The 14,168-nt window shown below is 32.5% G+C and overlaps 1 protein-coding gene across 1 annotated transcript; it reads right to left on the bottom strand.

The window, feature by feature from the left end:
• Positions 1–2,950: 2,950 nt before the first annotated feature.
• On the bottom strand, positions 2,951–13,598 carry LOC106476415. Its single transcript, XM_013937076.2, has 2 exons — positions 13,493–13,598; positions 2,951–8,545 (listed from the first exon to the last, which is right to left on the bottom strand). Exon 2 carries the CDS (start codon positions 8,389–8,391, stop codon positions 6,220–6,222), a length of 2,172 nt encoding a protein of 723 aa, XP_013792530.1. The 5' UTR covers positions 8,392–8,545; positions 13,493–13,598; the 3' UTR covers positions 2,951–6,219.
• Positions 13,599–14,168: the final 570 nt, after the last annotated feature.

Raw genomic sequence — 14,168 nt, 5'->3', positions numbered from 1 at the left:
CCTTCGTTGGTGTTTAAATTCTTCTCCACCTCGTCTTTTTCAGGATTGAATGTTCCAAAACTAAAGACAGACCCTTCCTTTAGCTTGACTAATGAAGAAAGGTCGCTTGAATCTAAAACATTAACTTGCTTTCTTTGTCGTAATTGGGTAGATGTGCAATTTGACTTATTTTTTGAGCGGCAAATTGCATAGCCAGTTCTTCCCTTGGTGAAAGTACAAGTAAACGTGAACTATTTCCATAATGGGCTTTCTTTTTGAATCTCTTGTAATGCACTTTAAATTTCTCACCTTAAAAGTTTTGCAGATTATTTTAAGGAGACTGCACTTCTCTGTCTTTAAAGTGCTGAAAACACACATAAACTTACTAAATATGAGCAAAATCTCTGTGAGGATTTTCAGTAGCTTTCATTCTCCAAGAAAATTGTTGCGAGACAGGGGAAGTGTAGCAGTGGAGTCGAAAAACTTGGAAGAAATGGAAAAGCAGTTGTTTTACTTCTTGTTCAAAACAACTCATTTCACAGTAGAGATGTGATCAAGATTTCTACTGTCAGAAGTTGGTACATTTAATGCTTTAAATTTATTAATAATCCTGAATTTTGTTTCTACAGAAAACTATATTTTACATCAAGTAAGAAATATCCTTTAAAATATTTTAATTACGAAATATTTCTCTAATTGAGGTTTAACTTATATTCTAACCCTAGTATAAACCCGGAAGATAAATGGTATAAATCAGAAAAGAGCCAGAAACTTAAACAGCAGCAATATCTTTATTCTCCGCATCGTAGGTGGAAGAGATCAGACCCTCCCAGGTCAAGCACAACAACTCGACCAAACACCAACCACAACATTCACTTCCACATTGTAGCTAGATATTCTATTACTATATATTTTGACTATTATGGGAAACAAGCCAAGAGGGTTAAAATTTTATTAATAATCTTTTGGCTTCTAGAATTTTGTTATGGTGTGAGACTTGTTCAAACTCAACTACTAACAATAGCTACTACAGAAATGATATAGTGGTTATCCTATTATATTTTTATATGTTTAAAATTTTTGGAAAGTTTAATATTAATTTGTTTTGCTTATGGACTAAAGAGTTAACATGCCAAGTTTGGTCTGATTCAGTCAACTCGTTTAGGAGATGCGTCCACAGACAGACAGAAACTTTTCCTTGACATTGGATAGTTACCACACTGATATGGCTTAATAGCGCATATGTAAATAGCACTTATACCCCCATTTTTATACCCAGCTTTACTAAGTGAAGCTGGATAAAGCAGTTTCAGATAGATGGCAAACACCTTATCAAGACATATGATGTTAAAGTATTGCAAAAGAAAAAATCAGGACGAGAAATGAGAATTCGTCTGCACCATCCCAAATAACTGAAATAGAGGCAAAGGTAGGGGAGGTTGTACAAGTTAAAGGTCGGAGCAGTGGGAATCATGGGTGGTCGTGCCAGCTAATATGGAGCCACCAACAGAACTAGAGTAGACACAGAGTGGTTTGGATTAGGGATAGAACTCTGGGGATGAGTCGAATAGAAGGGTAAGCATAGATGTGAAGACACACTTCAATCTTGACTGAATGAGTCCACTCCCAAAACAAGCAGGAGTGGAACGGAAGACTAAAAGGAAGGAACTTTGGTGTTCTAATGAGTGGTGAAAGAATTGATATTAGGTGTTACCAGCTAAGAACACGCCCACCAAAAAATCTGTGGATTTAGGGACAAGGAATATAGCAAGCCAAGACCTCTATGTGGTGACTGTGGATCCAGAAATAGAGATACAGGGTCTGAAAGCACAGATACCTGGATTTGGTACCCTCTTGCTCTGGTGATACAAGTGACCACTGTGGAGTTGTTGGAGTATCCCACAACCACCCTTCCCTGCAGGAGAGGAAGGTAGTAGGCCAAAGCTCGATGAACCATCATAAATTCAAGAATGTTGATATGAAGACTCCTTGACCTACCAGAGACCGGAAATCTCCTGAGAGTTGAGGTAAGCACCCCAACCCTCTAAAGATGCACCAATGAACATATGTAAATCCAGACGAGTTGTAGGAAGAAGAACCACCACCATGGTCTGGTCAGCTTCGATTAGGGAAGGTAGGGTAAGAGAGTGGTCCAAGGGATGCGAGTAGAAGTTCATTGAATGAGGAGTGTCCACTGAAGGGAATGCATATGACGTCGACCCATGGGAATGAGAGCTTTTAAGGAAGTCCACATCCCCAAAAGAGATAGAACCTCTTGAGCTGTGAGAGAATGTGAGGTGAGGACCTTGTGGACTGTTTGCTCCATATCTCAAAGAGGAGAAGGCTTGGAACAACTGAGGTTGGAAAAGAAGAAAACCCCCAATGAACAAGGCATTGAGTGGGTGTAAGGATGGACTTCTCCACCTTTATCGGAAATCCCACCCCTGCTGCTTCTTGTATGAGTAAATGGGTGTGGTCTCAAGACTGTGAATGGGAAGAAGTGAGCAGCAGCCAATTGTTCATGTAATGACGGGTGCAAAGACCAATTGAGTGAAGTTGTTAGGCAAAAGTTCTTATGACCCGACAAAACACTACTTCTGGTAATATATAAACGATGTGGGCACTGTGGGAATGACCCCCGAATTGTAGGTTCTTCAGAAAAAATTGTTGTTGTCCCAAAATCTAAACAGAATATGTTTTTTCTGCAATTTATTATTTATAGATTCATCAAATAGCAATATAAATTGCCTAAACAAAGTTTGATGCCAAACCAAGATAACTACATGGTTGTATTTTCCCCACGGCACAGGTTGAGCTGTCCTTGAATCTAAAAACATTTGTTGAAAAGAAAAACCGTCTCTTCATATGATGCAAAAAAAAAAGAAAAAAAGAAGTAATTTGAACTGTTTTTAAACACCAATTAATTTCAGCTTCTAATGTCTCTTCTTCAGTACAGTAAGAAAAAACACAATTTGTTTCAATGTTTTTACTAAATTTCGCTAGTGCTGCAACTGGTGCATTACTAGGTGAGCACATTACAAAAAATCTCATATTTCCATTCATTTTCAATGTCCCTGTTCTTTCAATGTTTTTTTTTTTTATTTACTTGTACATGGGATGTGAGCTCTCTTCTTCCCATAGTTGTAGTATCTATACTTATTTTGTCTCTCTGTATCCATAATCTGAATGCGTCTGCTTTTAATCATTTATCTTTAAAGGAATCTGAATAAAAAATTTAATATACATATATGCATTATTTTACATTGTAAAGCAAGAGTAGTGGCAGTTTAAGATGTTAATTCAAATTAAAACATATCAATCAAAAAGTGTTGAATGGTTCCCAGCTGTCACTAAAAATCTAAACTCAATGCGTTTAGATATCTTGATACAATTATACACGTACACTGTGATTATCAACGTTGTAATTTGTATAGAAGATTTATGATGACTTAAACTCGTACTTTACAAACGTTAGTTATAACGTAAGCATCAACACAAGCAAAATAAAACATGTAATATAAAACTCCACATAATATAATCGTATTAATCTTGATCTAATCTTATTATGGTGCCTCTCCTGGTGATACACATAGAAGTAGAATATCTTCAAGCATTCTAAAACTAATAAACATGCACAGACAGTGTTAATTATATACTACATTACCCAAATGTGGTTCTTAGATAAAACTTTTATCGTACTACAAGTATCTTTCATTTCATTCTGATCTAACTCTTACACTACTGCATGAAGAAATAATTTTATCAACAGAAAGATAAATCCACATCATATGAATAGATTACAAGACATCAAATTTTAACTGACATAAATTGATTTGCACCTGATTAAACTTTTCCAGTGAAAACAAAACAACTGTGTGTGTGTGTGTGTGTGAAGTTATCCAAATTTATACTGTTCCACAATACATTGTAGTTTACTGAAATAAGCTGAATGCCAATCAAAGATTACTTGGATTATTCAGAACTGTCACTCTCTGGGTCATAGTTACATAGTCAGAATTTCCAGTGATACGGGATGTTGCCCAGAATGGTGCATAGTTGTAAATATTAAAGAATGCACCTGATGTAATGGCATACACAATTCTGTTATAAAACTTGAAAATTTTCAACCAATAGTATTGGTTATTTCAATTATTTCTTTTTTTTTTGTGGGCTGTCTCATGCTGGAGTGAAACAAAATATTTCTAGACAAAAGCAACTCTAAATGAGCAACTCATCATGTTTTACATAAAGAAATGTTAAACCCTCTAACTTTAACATTCTCAAATTCTTTAACCTAATAACAACTGCAACAATTTCCTCAGGGAGATCAACAAGGATCCCACATTTTTTTGCAGTCACTAGTACATGTAACAGATAATTATAATCCAAATCATTTTCAAAAGTGGTCATATAATAAATATTCGTAACAGTTGCAAGTCCATATTCTCTAGTAAAACCAAACTGCAATATATTACTTCGCATTCTGATACATTATATTAATCATTTTCATAAGGAATTGATTATTTTAAAATGCACACTGATCATTCATTTGGCAAAATTAAGTTCTAAAAAAGTGCCAAGAGCCACATAGCGTTTTGTTATCGGGTAATAAATTTGTCAAAATTAAACACATTTTTGCTAAAAATAACAATTCATCTAAATCAGGTAAAACAAGATGTTTGAAAGTAGCAAAAAACTCGACATCACTGCCAATAATTTAGCTAAACAGAAACCATATAAGGAAAACCCAATCCCATTACCAGATCTGAATTCAAAGTTTAGAATGGCCTCAAATAACAACAAAGCATTCCAGTTTCTGGTTTGCTGAACTATCAAACAACCAACCACCTGACTAGTTTTCCTATATTTTAAAGTCCAATACCAGACAATCCATTCCATTCTTCATAAAGAACATAAAAGCAGCTTCATAACTCATGAATTTCTAGGGTTTTCCTGGTTTCACACCATTTTATCATTATTCAAAACTTTTTCACAACCAGGAATGAAATAAATTTTCTCCCAACTTTTCCTGGTAGTGTGGGATACTCTGTATAAAGTGTATATCTAATCAAATTTGCATTGGATAGTTGATTATTTAAAGTTTACTACGAGTAAACCTAGTGGGTTAAGCTTTTGGTTCCCCAAGCTACAGATTTACACTTTAATCAATGGTAGTGCTGAGTGGAGTATACTGGATGTTATCAATGCACACTTAAAAAAAAACAACAGAAAAACAGTAGTCCAGAAAACTTAAATGAATTTTCATCACTGCAACTTTAGGGCATAAAATTGCTAGATCAGACTTTTATTTTTTTTGTAAATGTAACGTTTCCCAACTCCAATCCACAATCAATAAAAAGAGACAGATTATATTTCTACCTAAACAACCAAAATACCCTGTTTCTTTAACTCCTTTAATTCTGTTTATTTCACTTGTGTTAGTTGTTTTTGAAAATTTGGTGTATGAGGTCCACATTGAAGTAATTCAACATGTTTAAACTGATCCTCATAAAATTACCTCCTTTTTTAAAATCTTTACTGCCAAATGTATATTTTTACTGATTATTTGTATTTATGTTTTTAAGCATATTGCCATGTAACAATAATTGTCAAACACACGAACAATGAAAGAACATTCAAATAATAATCTGGGCAATGGCTTCAATTATTATATATTTAAATTAGGGATAGTTAAAAAGAGCTACATCAGTTGATCAAAAACATTTCTTCAAGCATTTATACCTTAATGAACCTATAAGAGCACAATTATAATAAATTGTTTTCTAGAATATTGGGTAATTTTTTAAAACCTGTGGATAAATTATCTAACATATAGTTATTATCAGTTAAAAAGACATTAATTATATATTATTGTTTTTGTTTAGCAGAGTTAAGAAACTAACTCATACATTAATTTTCTTTTTTTTTCTTTGCTCATTTACCACATGCATCTCAACCAGAATATGCTTATAGAGCACATCAATGAGACTTGATATTCAAATATCAACAACTTTTCAGAATGCAATAATGTACTAATTATGCTAGGTTCATTAAAGCTTGAAATTAATTTCAAACAAATTTAATAAAAAAATCATTTATTTGTTCAAGAAGATAACTTTTTTATGTCAAAATGATGTAAACATGAAGAATTATGTCCAGCTGATAAGTTAATTGATTTTTTTCTTCACTGTAATCAGTCTATCCTACAAATAAATTTTGTATTTTGAACATTTTCAATTTTTAATGTTTTTTCTCTAAAATCAAAGATTTTAGATTGCAGCTTAAATTAGTAGGATCACTGCGATATTGATTTAAAAGTTTGATAATGTCTTCTTTATTCAACAACACAACTTCATGACCCAATCTACTGAGCTGTCGCAGTTTTACTTTCATCAGACCAAGAGGAGAAGAACTGTTACGAATGCAAACTGCCTCATCTAATACCTCTAGTTGTACAATTTTATACTTTTTTTTTAACTGAGAAAACATCAATAAGCTCTCTTGTTTGTTAGATATGGACTTTTCTAATAGTGAATAATTTGTTTCTGTGCAAGATTCAATCTTTCTGTCTATGTCATCATTTTTCTCTATAGAATATGTAGTTCTTTCCTCTTGGGTGTCACTTCTTTGAGCAAAAGACTTGGTTCTTCCTACAATAGCATTAAGTAAATCATCAGAAACAATCAAGTCATGTGACGGTTTGAGAGAAGAGCTTGTAGATGTGTTTTGGTCTTCAACTACCAGTTCAATTCCAGCTATTGGTATGTGTGGTAAACAATAAGAGCATCTGAATTTTTCTTCACCTATACCACAAGCTTTCAAGATAACCATTAAATTATCTAAATATGGTCTTTCTTGGATTTCCTTGAATAGACTTTTGCTTAAACTTTCACCATATGTTCCTGGTGGTTCATTACAGAGATATTTGGCACAGAAATTTGGTTGTTCAATAAGTAAAGTATGATGAAGAAAAAATAACTGATGGAATGGTTTCTTCTTCTTTAATTTCTGTAATCTCTGAATGAAAGACCCTTTGAAGACCTCTTTCAGAAATACTCCAGGAAATTGTTCAATCACAGCCAATGACTGAAGAGAATCTAGCAGTGAATGAGGATCTTTGATATAGTCTCCTTCTGTTAGTTTATTATCAATGATTTGGTAAATGGTGTGAAATAAGTTTGGAGTGTGCATAACATGATGCACATGAGAAACAGACCACAAGAACCTTGCAAGGTCTTTAACTCTTACTCGCTCAGATGGATGCATTTTCAAACGATGAGGATCTTTCCTCTTTGAAGGTGCCATTTCCAACTCTCTTTTTAAGGTATCAACTGCTTGTTTTTCAAGGTAAAAAAAAGTATCTTCACAGTAAACATTAATGTTACTAAACATGGCCATGAAGTGAACACATTCTACAAAGTTAAAAGATTTGATATTCCTGGAAATATAATCTTGTATTTTAAGTATCAGCTGTTTGTGATAGAACTGAGCATGTCTCAAAGCTTTGAGAATAGATACCAGTGAAAATCTGTCAATATCTTCCAGAGAATTGGCTGTAACCTCGGCAATATAATGCAAGAGTGTGCTAGATGTGATCTGGGTTTTAGTTTTGAATAGAGCCTGACAAATAATTCCCCATTCATTTTTTGCAATGTTTTTACACATAATTTCAGTCTTTGCAAGTAACTTTTGCATGAGGTCCTTTGGAGCCAATTTATTTACTCCAAGAATAAACAACAACTGTACAAGCTGAAATTCTGTTATGTTCTCAACATTTTTTTCTACAGAATATAGGAAATTTTTAAAAATATAATGGCTGAAAATTTCTTCCCCAAGAACAATGAACAGTGCATCTAAAACATACAATGAGGTATCTACTGGCCATTTAGAAACTCGTTTTGCACATTCAGTTTTCAAATACTCAATAGTTTGAGCACTAACACTCATTTCTTTAAGTGCCAACTTAGTGGCAATTTCTTTTAAATTAGAATCTGTTAAGTTGTCCACTCCTAAAGTTTTTTCCAGAAAGAGGATTTCATTTGTTTTCTTAGATGATACATGTAGAGTATTTAAATTTGTCTTGGGTGATCTCGAAGATGAAGTATTTTTATGCTTTTCAAACTTTTCTTTTGTGAATCCCTGAACTGCTGTTTTTAAATAATTACTGTTTTCTCTAAAATGCCAGAAGTAAGTATCCAAAATGTTGCTTGCTCTTTGATGAATATACTTCTCAAGTGTGATTGGTTTTCTTGAAGCTAAGAACAATATTTTTTCTTTTTCATATCCTAGTAATTGACTATCCTTTAAAGATGGACAACTAGTTAAATTTATAAAGTTTCTTGCACAGTTTTTTGAATTATAATATTTCTTTGCTAGCCAGGCTCTTCTTAGGAAAATCCATGAATTTTTCATATTAAATGAATAACAGCAGATCAATCATCTCACTTTGAAGGGCTTGTTTGTTCTTAAGTAACTATGGACATGGTTATAAATGGTTGTTAAGTCTCTGAAGGGCACGGAGTAGTTTGGAAGTTTCTTCTTTATCAGAGTCAAATGAACTTGCTACCTATCAAAACAACAGAAAAACAACAAACTTTTAAGTGTTTGTGGTAAGTTTTTTAGCAATTCAACATCAACTGTTGTAGCTTAAACAATTGTATAAATATAATTATTGACTAATTAATTTTATTACTAGGTACTAATCACTAATTAGTTTATATAAAAAACTTTGGTTGTTCATCTGCTCCCATCTTCAAAGAAATCATGAGAAAACTAACTGTGGTGTAGGCTGAGGTTTCATCCTACATCTTCTTGTTAGAAATGCTGGTGTGATATTCAGTTGTCCAATCTCCCTCATTACAACTTGAATCAACTGAGTGGTTTCAAGAAGAGTATCTAGGTTTTTATGGCTTCTATTCGAGGTTGACTGAGTGAGTTATTAGTTAGGTGGACATATTACATTTTTCTAAACTTTTGCTCTCACTTTCTTACAATTGAAAAGCATTTTTATCAGATGTGAAAAGATAAAAAAAATCCTTTCAAATGAACCTAATTCAAAACTTGCCGAGTCAAATTAGCAGAAGTCAGCTTCTTAAAAACATTACAAAGTTAGGTCGATTCAAGTTTTAATAGAAGAAACCTCAGGAAAAAAACCCAGAATCAAACCCTAGTTTCTACCACCACACACAGTCTCCTTCTCATGACTAACCTAAAAACAACACCTGAAATATTTGATACAACTATTGGCAATTAATACAAGTAATAAAAAGTAACCAATTAACCCACAGATTTAGGTGATTGTATAGGCTATTAACCATGACAATGACAAAAAGGACTGAAAATTATAGAAAATTAATAATACATCTTTTATTATTATTATTTATGAACTTATCAATTTTGTATGATTTTGTTAGAAAGCATAAAGAATAATCTGTTGAACAATAGTGCAAAAACACCATTTCAAAAATCTCATTGAAACCACTCAGTCCAAAATAAAATCTATCAAATCATGTCATTTTTATATGTTTTTACTTAGTCTTAATGTGATAGAAAAAAAATACTTGCAAATGAAACCCAAGATATAATTCTAAAATTTGGGATTTAATCTTTATTCAAACCCCTCAAAATTAAGGGGTTAATGTACAAGAAAAATTAACTTAATTTTTGTGTGTGTGTGTGTGATTGAGAATATAACAAATGCTTGTAATTCCCTTTTTTATATTTGACTCTAGATTCTCCTAACTTCAGCTTCTGAATCTGCTGTAGAAGAATGTCAATTTATTGGAAATCAGTCAATAATTAATGTAATTGGCCACAATGCTGATTAATAAATTACAGCCAGTATGATCATTATGGAAACTGTGAAAGACACAAGGTTGAAATGAGCTTTTTTTTTAATATTTCTTTGAAAAACTTATCCAATAAAGGCAACTTTAGCTACAGTAGAAGGTTTACAATACAATGCTTACTAACTATAGACCATGTATGTAAAATAAATTTTCTTTCAAAATATTCATTGACCTAATAAGACAATGAAGTAGTACTACTCCTTAAAGAACTATATTGCTGTGATTCTCCAACTAATGTACAGATGGGATGGGAAATTTAAATATTGGCAATTGAGGAAGTCTAAACAAAGTGTTCTGTGTTTGTGAATAAATTAGTAATAAATATTAAATAACCTGTGAAATCTAAGAAATAGAAGAAGAATATAAAAGCATAAAAATTGTACCATCTATAATTCTACTTCCTCAATTAACTAACTACATAAATACTAGTCTAAGCCAGTGCTTCTAAAAACAAAATTGCACTAAATGATAACATAATTACCTTTTTTTTCAGGTGGGTGGTGGGAGTACTAATATTTTAATTAGGCAGAATATTGAAGAACCAAAAAAAATTGTAGCACGAACAATTAATATGCAATTAATCAAAATGCTAGTCACAGAACCTCTAGTCTGCTGATGACTTTAGGTGTTATTCAGTTAGTCTCAAGGTTGGAATGGATGAGATTTGATCCAGGGTCTTAGACTGGTGAGGTTGGTGTAACATTAATTTACTGTAAGATATTAACCACTGCTCATGCCTGAAGAAATCTAGTGGAGGCCCAAAGAATGAGAGTTCAAATGAGTATTGATTCACAATCTTTTTTTTAAAAAAGAGGATCTGACAAGGTGCCACATAAAAGGCTTGTTAAAAGAAAAAAAGTCTCTTATTACAGATGTAGAAAAAAAAAGTTGAAGGGAAGAAAGCAAAGGGTTGTTATAAATGGAGTTCAGTGAAACTGGACTAATGTCACAAGTTGGGTACCTCAAGGTTCAGCATTAGGATCTTTACTCTTTTTACTTTACATCAATAACACAGATGAAAGAATAGTACATAAATTACCTACATTTGCTGATGATATTATGGGCTTGGGTGTTGCTGGTTATGAGGGGGAAGCTACTGCTTTACATAAAAAGTTAGATAATTTGGTAAGCTGGGTAAATAAATGGCAGATGGATTTTAATTATAATTATTGCATGTGGGATATTATAATTTAAATCATAATTCTGATGGGAGTAACTTTAACAGTGTTATGGAAGAAAAGGATCTTGGTGTTCTGGTTGATCAGTCTCTTATGCCATCCAAGAAGTGTACTGATGCTAGTGGCAGGGCAAGTAGAATTTTAGGTTGTATGTACAGAAATATTAAATAATAGTCTAAAGAGGTTATAGTTTCATTATACAGATTATTGATCAGGCCACATTTGGTGTATTGTATTCAGTCTTCAGCTTTTTCCCTAAAGAAGGATACGGACTTGTTGGAAAGGGTTCACATAAGGGCTATAAGATCAATATATGGGATGGAAAGGTTGTTATACAAGGACAGGGTATATCACTGAAACTATTTTCTCTTGAGAAAAGAAGAGTTGGGATCTGACCGAGATGTTTAAGATTGTTAAGAGAATCAATCGTGTTCATACATTATCTTTTTCCATACTTAATGGTAAGATTGGTAGGACTAGGGGATACAAATATAAATCTTAGCAAGGTAAGAATCACATGCAACTAAGATATTTATTTTTCTAATAGGGAGAATGGCCTTCAATTGGAAAGTGATTCCTTCATATGTTGTGGATGAAGTAAACTGAAAGGTGTTTAAGGGAAGGGTCGATAATATTTGAATAATAAGATGATAACATATGGCTTTGAGTATTTTATTTTAAAATGTAGTAAATGAGACAGCCCAGATGGACCTACAGATCCATTGTTTTCCTTACATTTTATATGTTTAATATATATATATATATATATATTAAGAGTTGAACTTGTGTCCACTTTAATATTACAACATAATTTGATAATACATGTGGTTACCTTCTTATAAACACTCATACAAGCACCATGTGCATTACAAACTAATTAATTAGCTGTAAGCCTAACTGTACACACTTAACTACTGCAGCATGTTGTTCAAGAACATTTTTAATTTATCCTTTTTTCTTTCTCAATTTAATAAACTCTTCATTGAAATATATGCTGAGTCTATTGACAAATACTTGTGAAAAAAATTCTAAGAATTTAAAAAATAAATTAAAAATCAGCTTCTTTCAGATGAAAAATACTAATTAATTAATATGTTTACCACAACTCGTGAATGAGTACCTGTAATTAAACAGTGTTAATAACTGTACCTGCTACGTGGTGATACTTATATATATAGTGTTTATTATACACACATACATGCTTAAAAATAATACTTGAGGTTCGTATGACTCGTACTATTACACTTATAGCCTATGTAATAAAAGAAGTTTGTTAATGCATCTGAAGAAAACTGGTCTAATAAAAGAATTTTTATAAACACAAGTGAAAATTAATATGTGATATACTTTTTTTCTCTATTTACAAAACTGAAAATGTTTAATAATTTGTTTTTTCTTTTTACACAATCCATCCAAACTATGTTCATAAGCAAGTTTACTTATACCTTGTATAAGTTATACACACAGTTTTTACGTGCCTTTATGTTTACAGGAGCTTTATATGGAAAAAATTTAAATGTGTTTTTTGCATCAAGGAAGTGTGTGATAGTATTACTATTAAAATATACCTTTTTCAGTATTTTAGAGAACAGGATTGGATATATAAAAAAGGGTTTTTATATAGTAGGGTGGTAGTAGAAAATGGGAGTATAGATAGGCCAAATGATCCCTTGTTATTATTAGAAATGGAAGTAACAAACATTTATTATAGCCTGATAAAAGTTATGACAGCTTGTTTAGTTTGTTTGTTGTATTTTGTACAAAGCTACTCAAGGGCTACCTGCACCAGCCAACCCTAATTTTGAAGTGATAGACTAGAGGGAAGTCAGCTAGTCATCATCACCCACTGTCAACTCTTGAGTTACTCTTTACCAAAGAATAGTACAATTGACCATCACATTGTATTATTGCCCACATAGCTGAAAGGTTAAGCATGCTCTGTGATGGGTTTCGAACCCATGACCCACCAAATGCAAATGCCCTAATCACCAGATCATGCCAAGGTTATAATAGTATTATGACCTCTGAGAGACTGAATATGCATTGAATATTGTATGCTGAACTAATTTTTATATCCAACTTTTAATGCAGTAATATATATATGACCATAATACTATATAATTCTAAGCCACTGCCTAAAATTAGTTTATTAAAAGCTTCACAATGATACAAATTACTACTTTTACTACATGGGGCATTTTTAAAATTAAACTAAACTCTAAAGGCTTAATCCTGACTCTGTTACCAAAAACTTACCCAATTAACCACGTGGAACTCATGAACAGCAAACATAATGTTACTTTTGTAAAATGAAATAAATAAATAAAATCCTTAAATCATATTTGTATATACTTGCGTTCACTGCCAAATACTGAAATAAAAACAAAGTCAAATGTTTACAAATTACACGATTTTGTACATGTATTCAAAATATAATAAAACATATAATCGAACCATGAACATGAGGAAGGGATATAGGAGTCTTACCAAATGTAACATTTTAATTTTAAGCTCTTAGTCTTCGACGGGTTTGTTTGTAATTAACCATAACACTACACGATTGGCTATCAGTTCTTTGGTTTCTTGCGTTATTAGTACGCAAACATACCACTGGGGGCCTCGTAGACGGTTGATTTCAGCTAAATCTTTTAATAAGTTATACATAAAGAAGGTCTATCTCTAGTTTAACGTTTACGGGTAAGACCTTGATACATTTCCCCTAATAGTAATACTAGTAATAGTCTAATAAAATGCTCAAAAACTACTGTTAAGATAATTTTGTTAAACAGGTTGTAATGAAAGTGAAAAGCATGTGGTGAAAATAAAATGTCTGTGGAAAATATGACAAACCTCCAGGATACATTAAAAACAATTAAACAGGCCATTGTTACGACAGCGGAAGTCACGTGATACCAGGGAACTCCTCGAATTTTGGCGAAGCCTCTTTGTTAGTATATAAGCCTGACGAGAAAAGTCAGGGGGGACGATGATGAATGTATGGTTAAGCGAACAGTAGTCACGTGAGTTTCGGGTAATTTACGATTTGTTTCGAGCAAGGGTGGGTTTTGCATTCATAGAGAGCGAAGTTTTTGAGATTGTGAAACGCTGTCATTTATAGCGTGTATTATATAAAGTTGTTAAGTTTAAAGTAACGAGAAACGTA

This window comes from Limulus polyphemus, unplaced genomic scaffold (genome assembly GCF_000517525.1).
Source record: "Limulus polyphemus unplaced genomic scaffold, Limulus_polyphemus-2.1.2 Scaffold10502, whole genome shotgun sequence".
In the NCBI taxonomy this organism is placed as follows: domain Eukaryota; kingdom Metazoa; phylum Arthropoda; class Merostomata; order Xiphosura; family Limulidae; genus Limulus; species Limulus polyphemus.
This window is presented reverse-complemented; position numbering and strand designations above follow the sequence as displayed.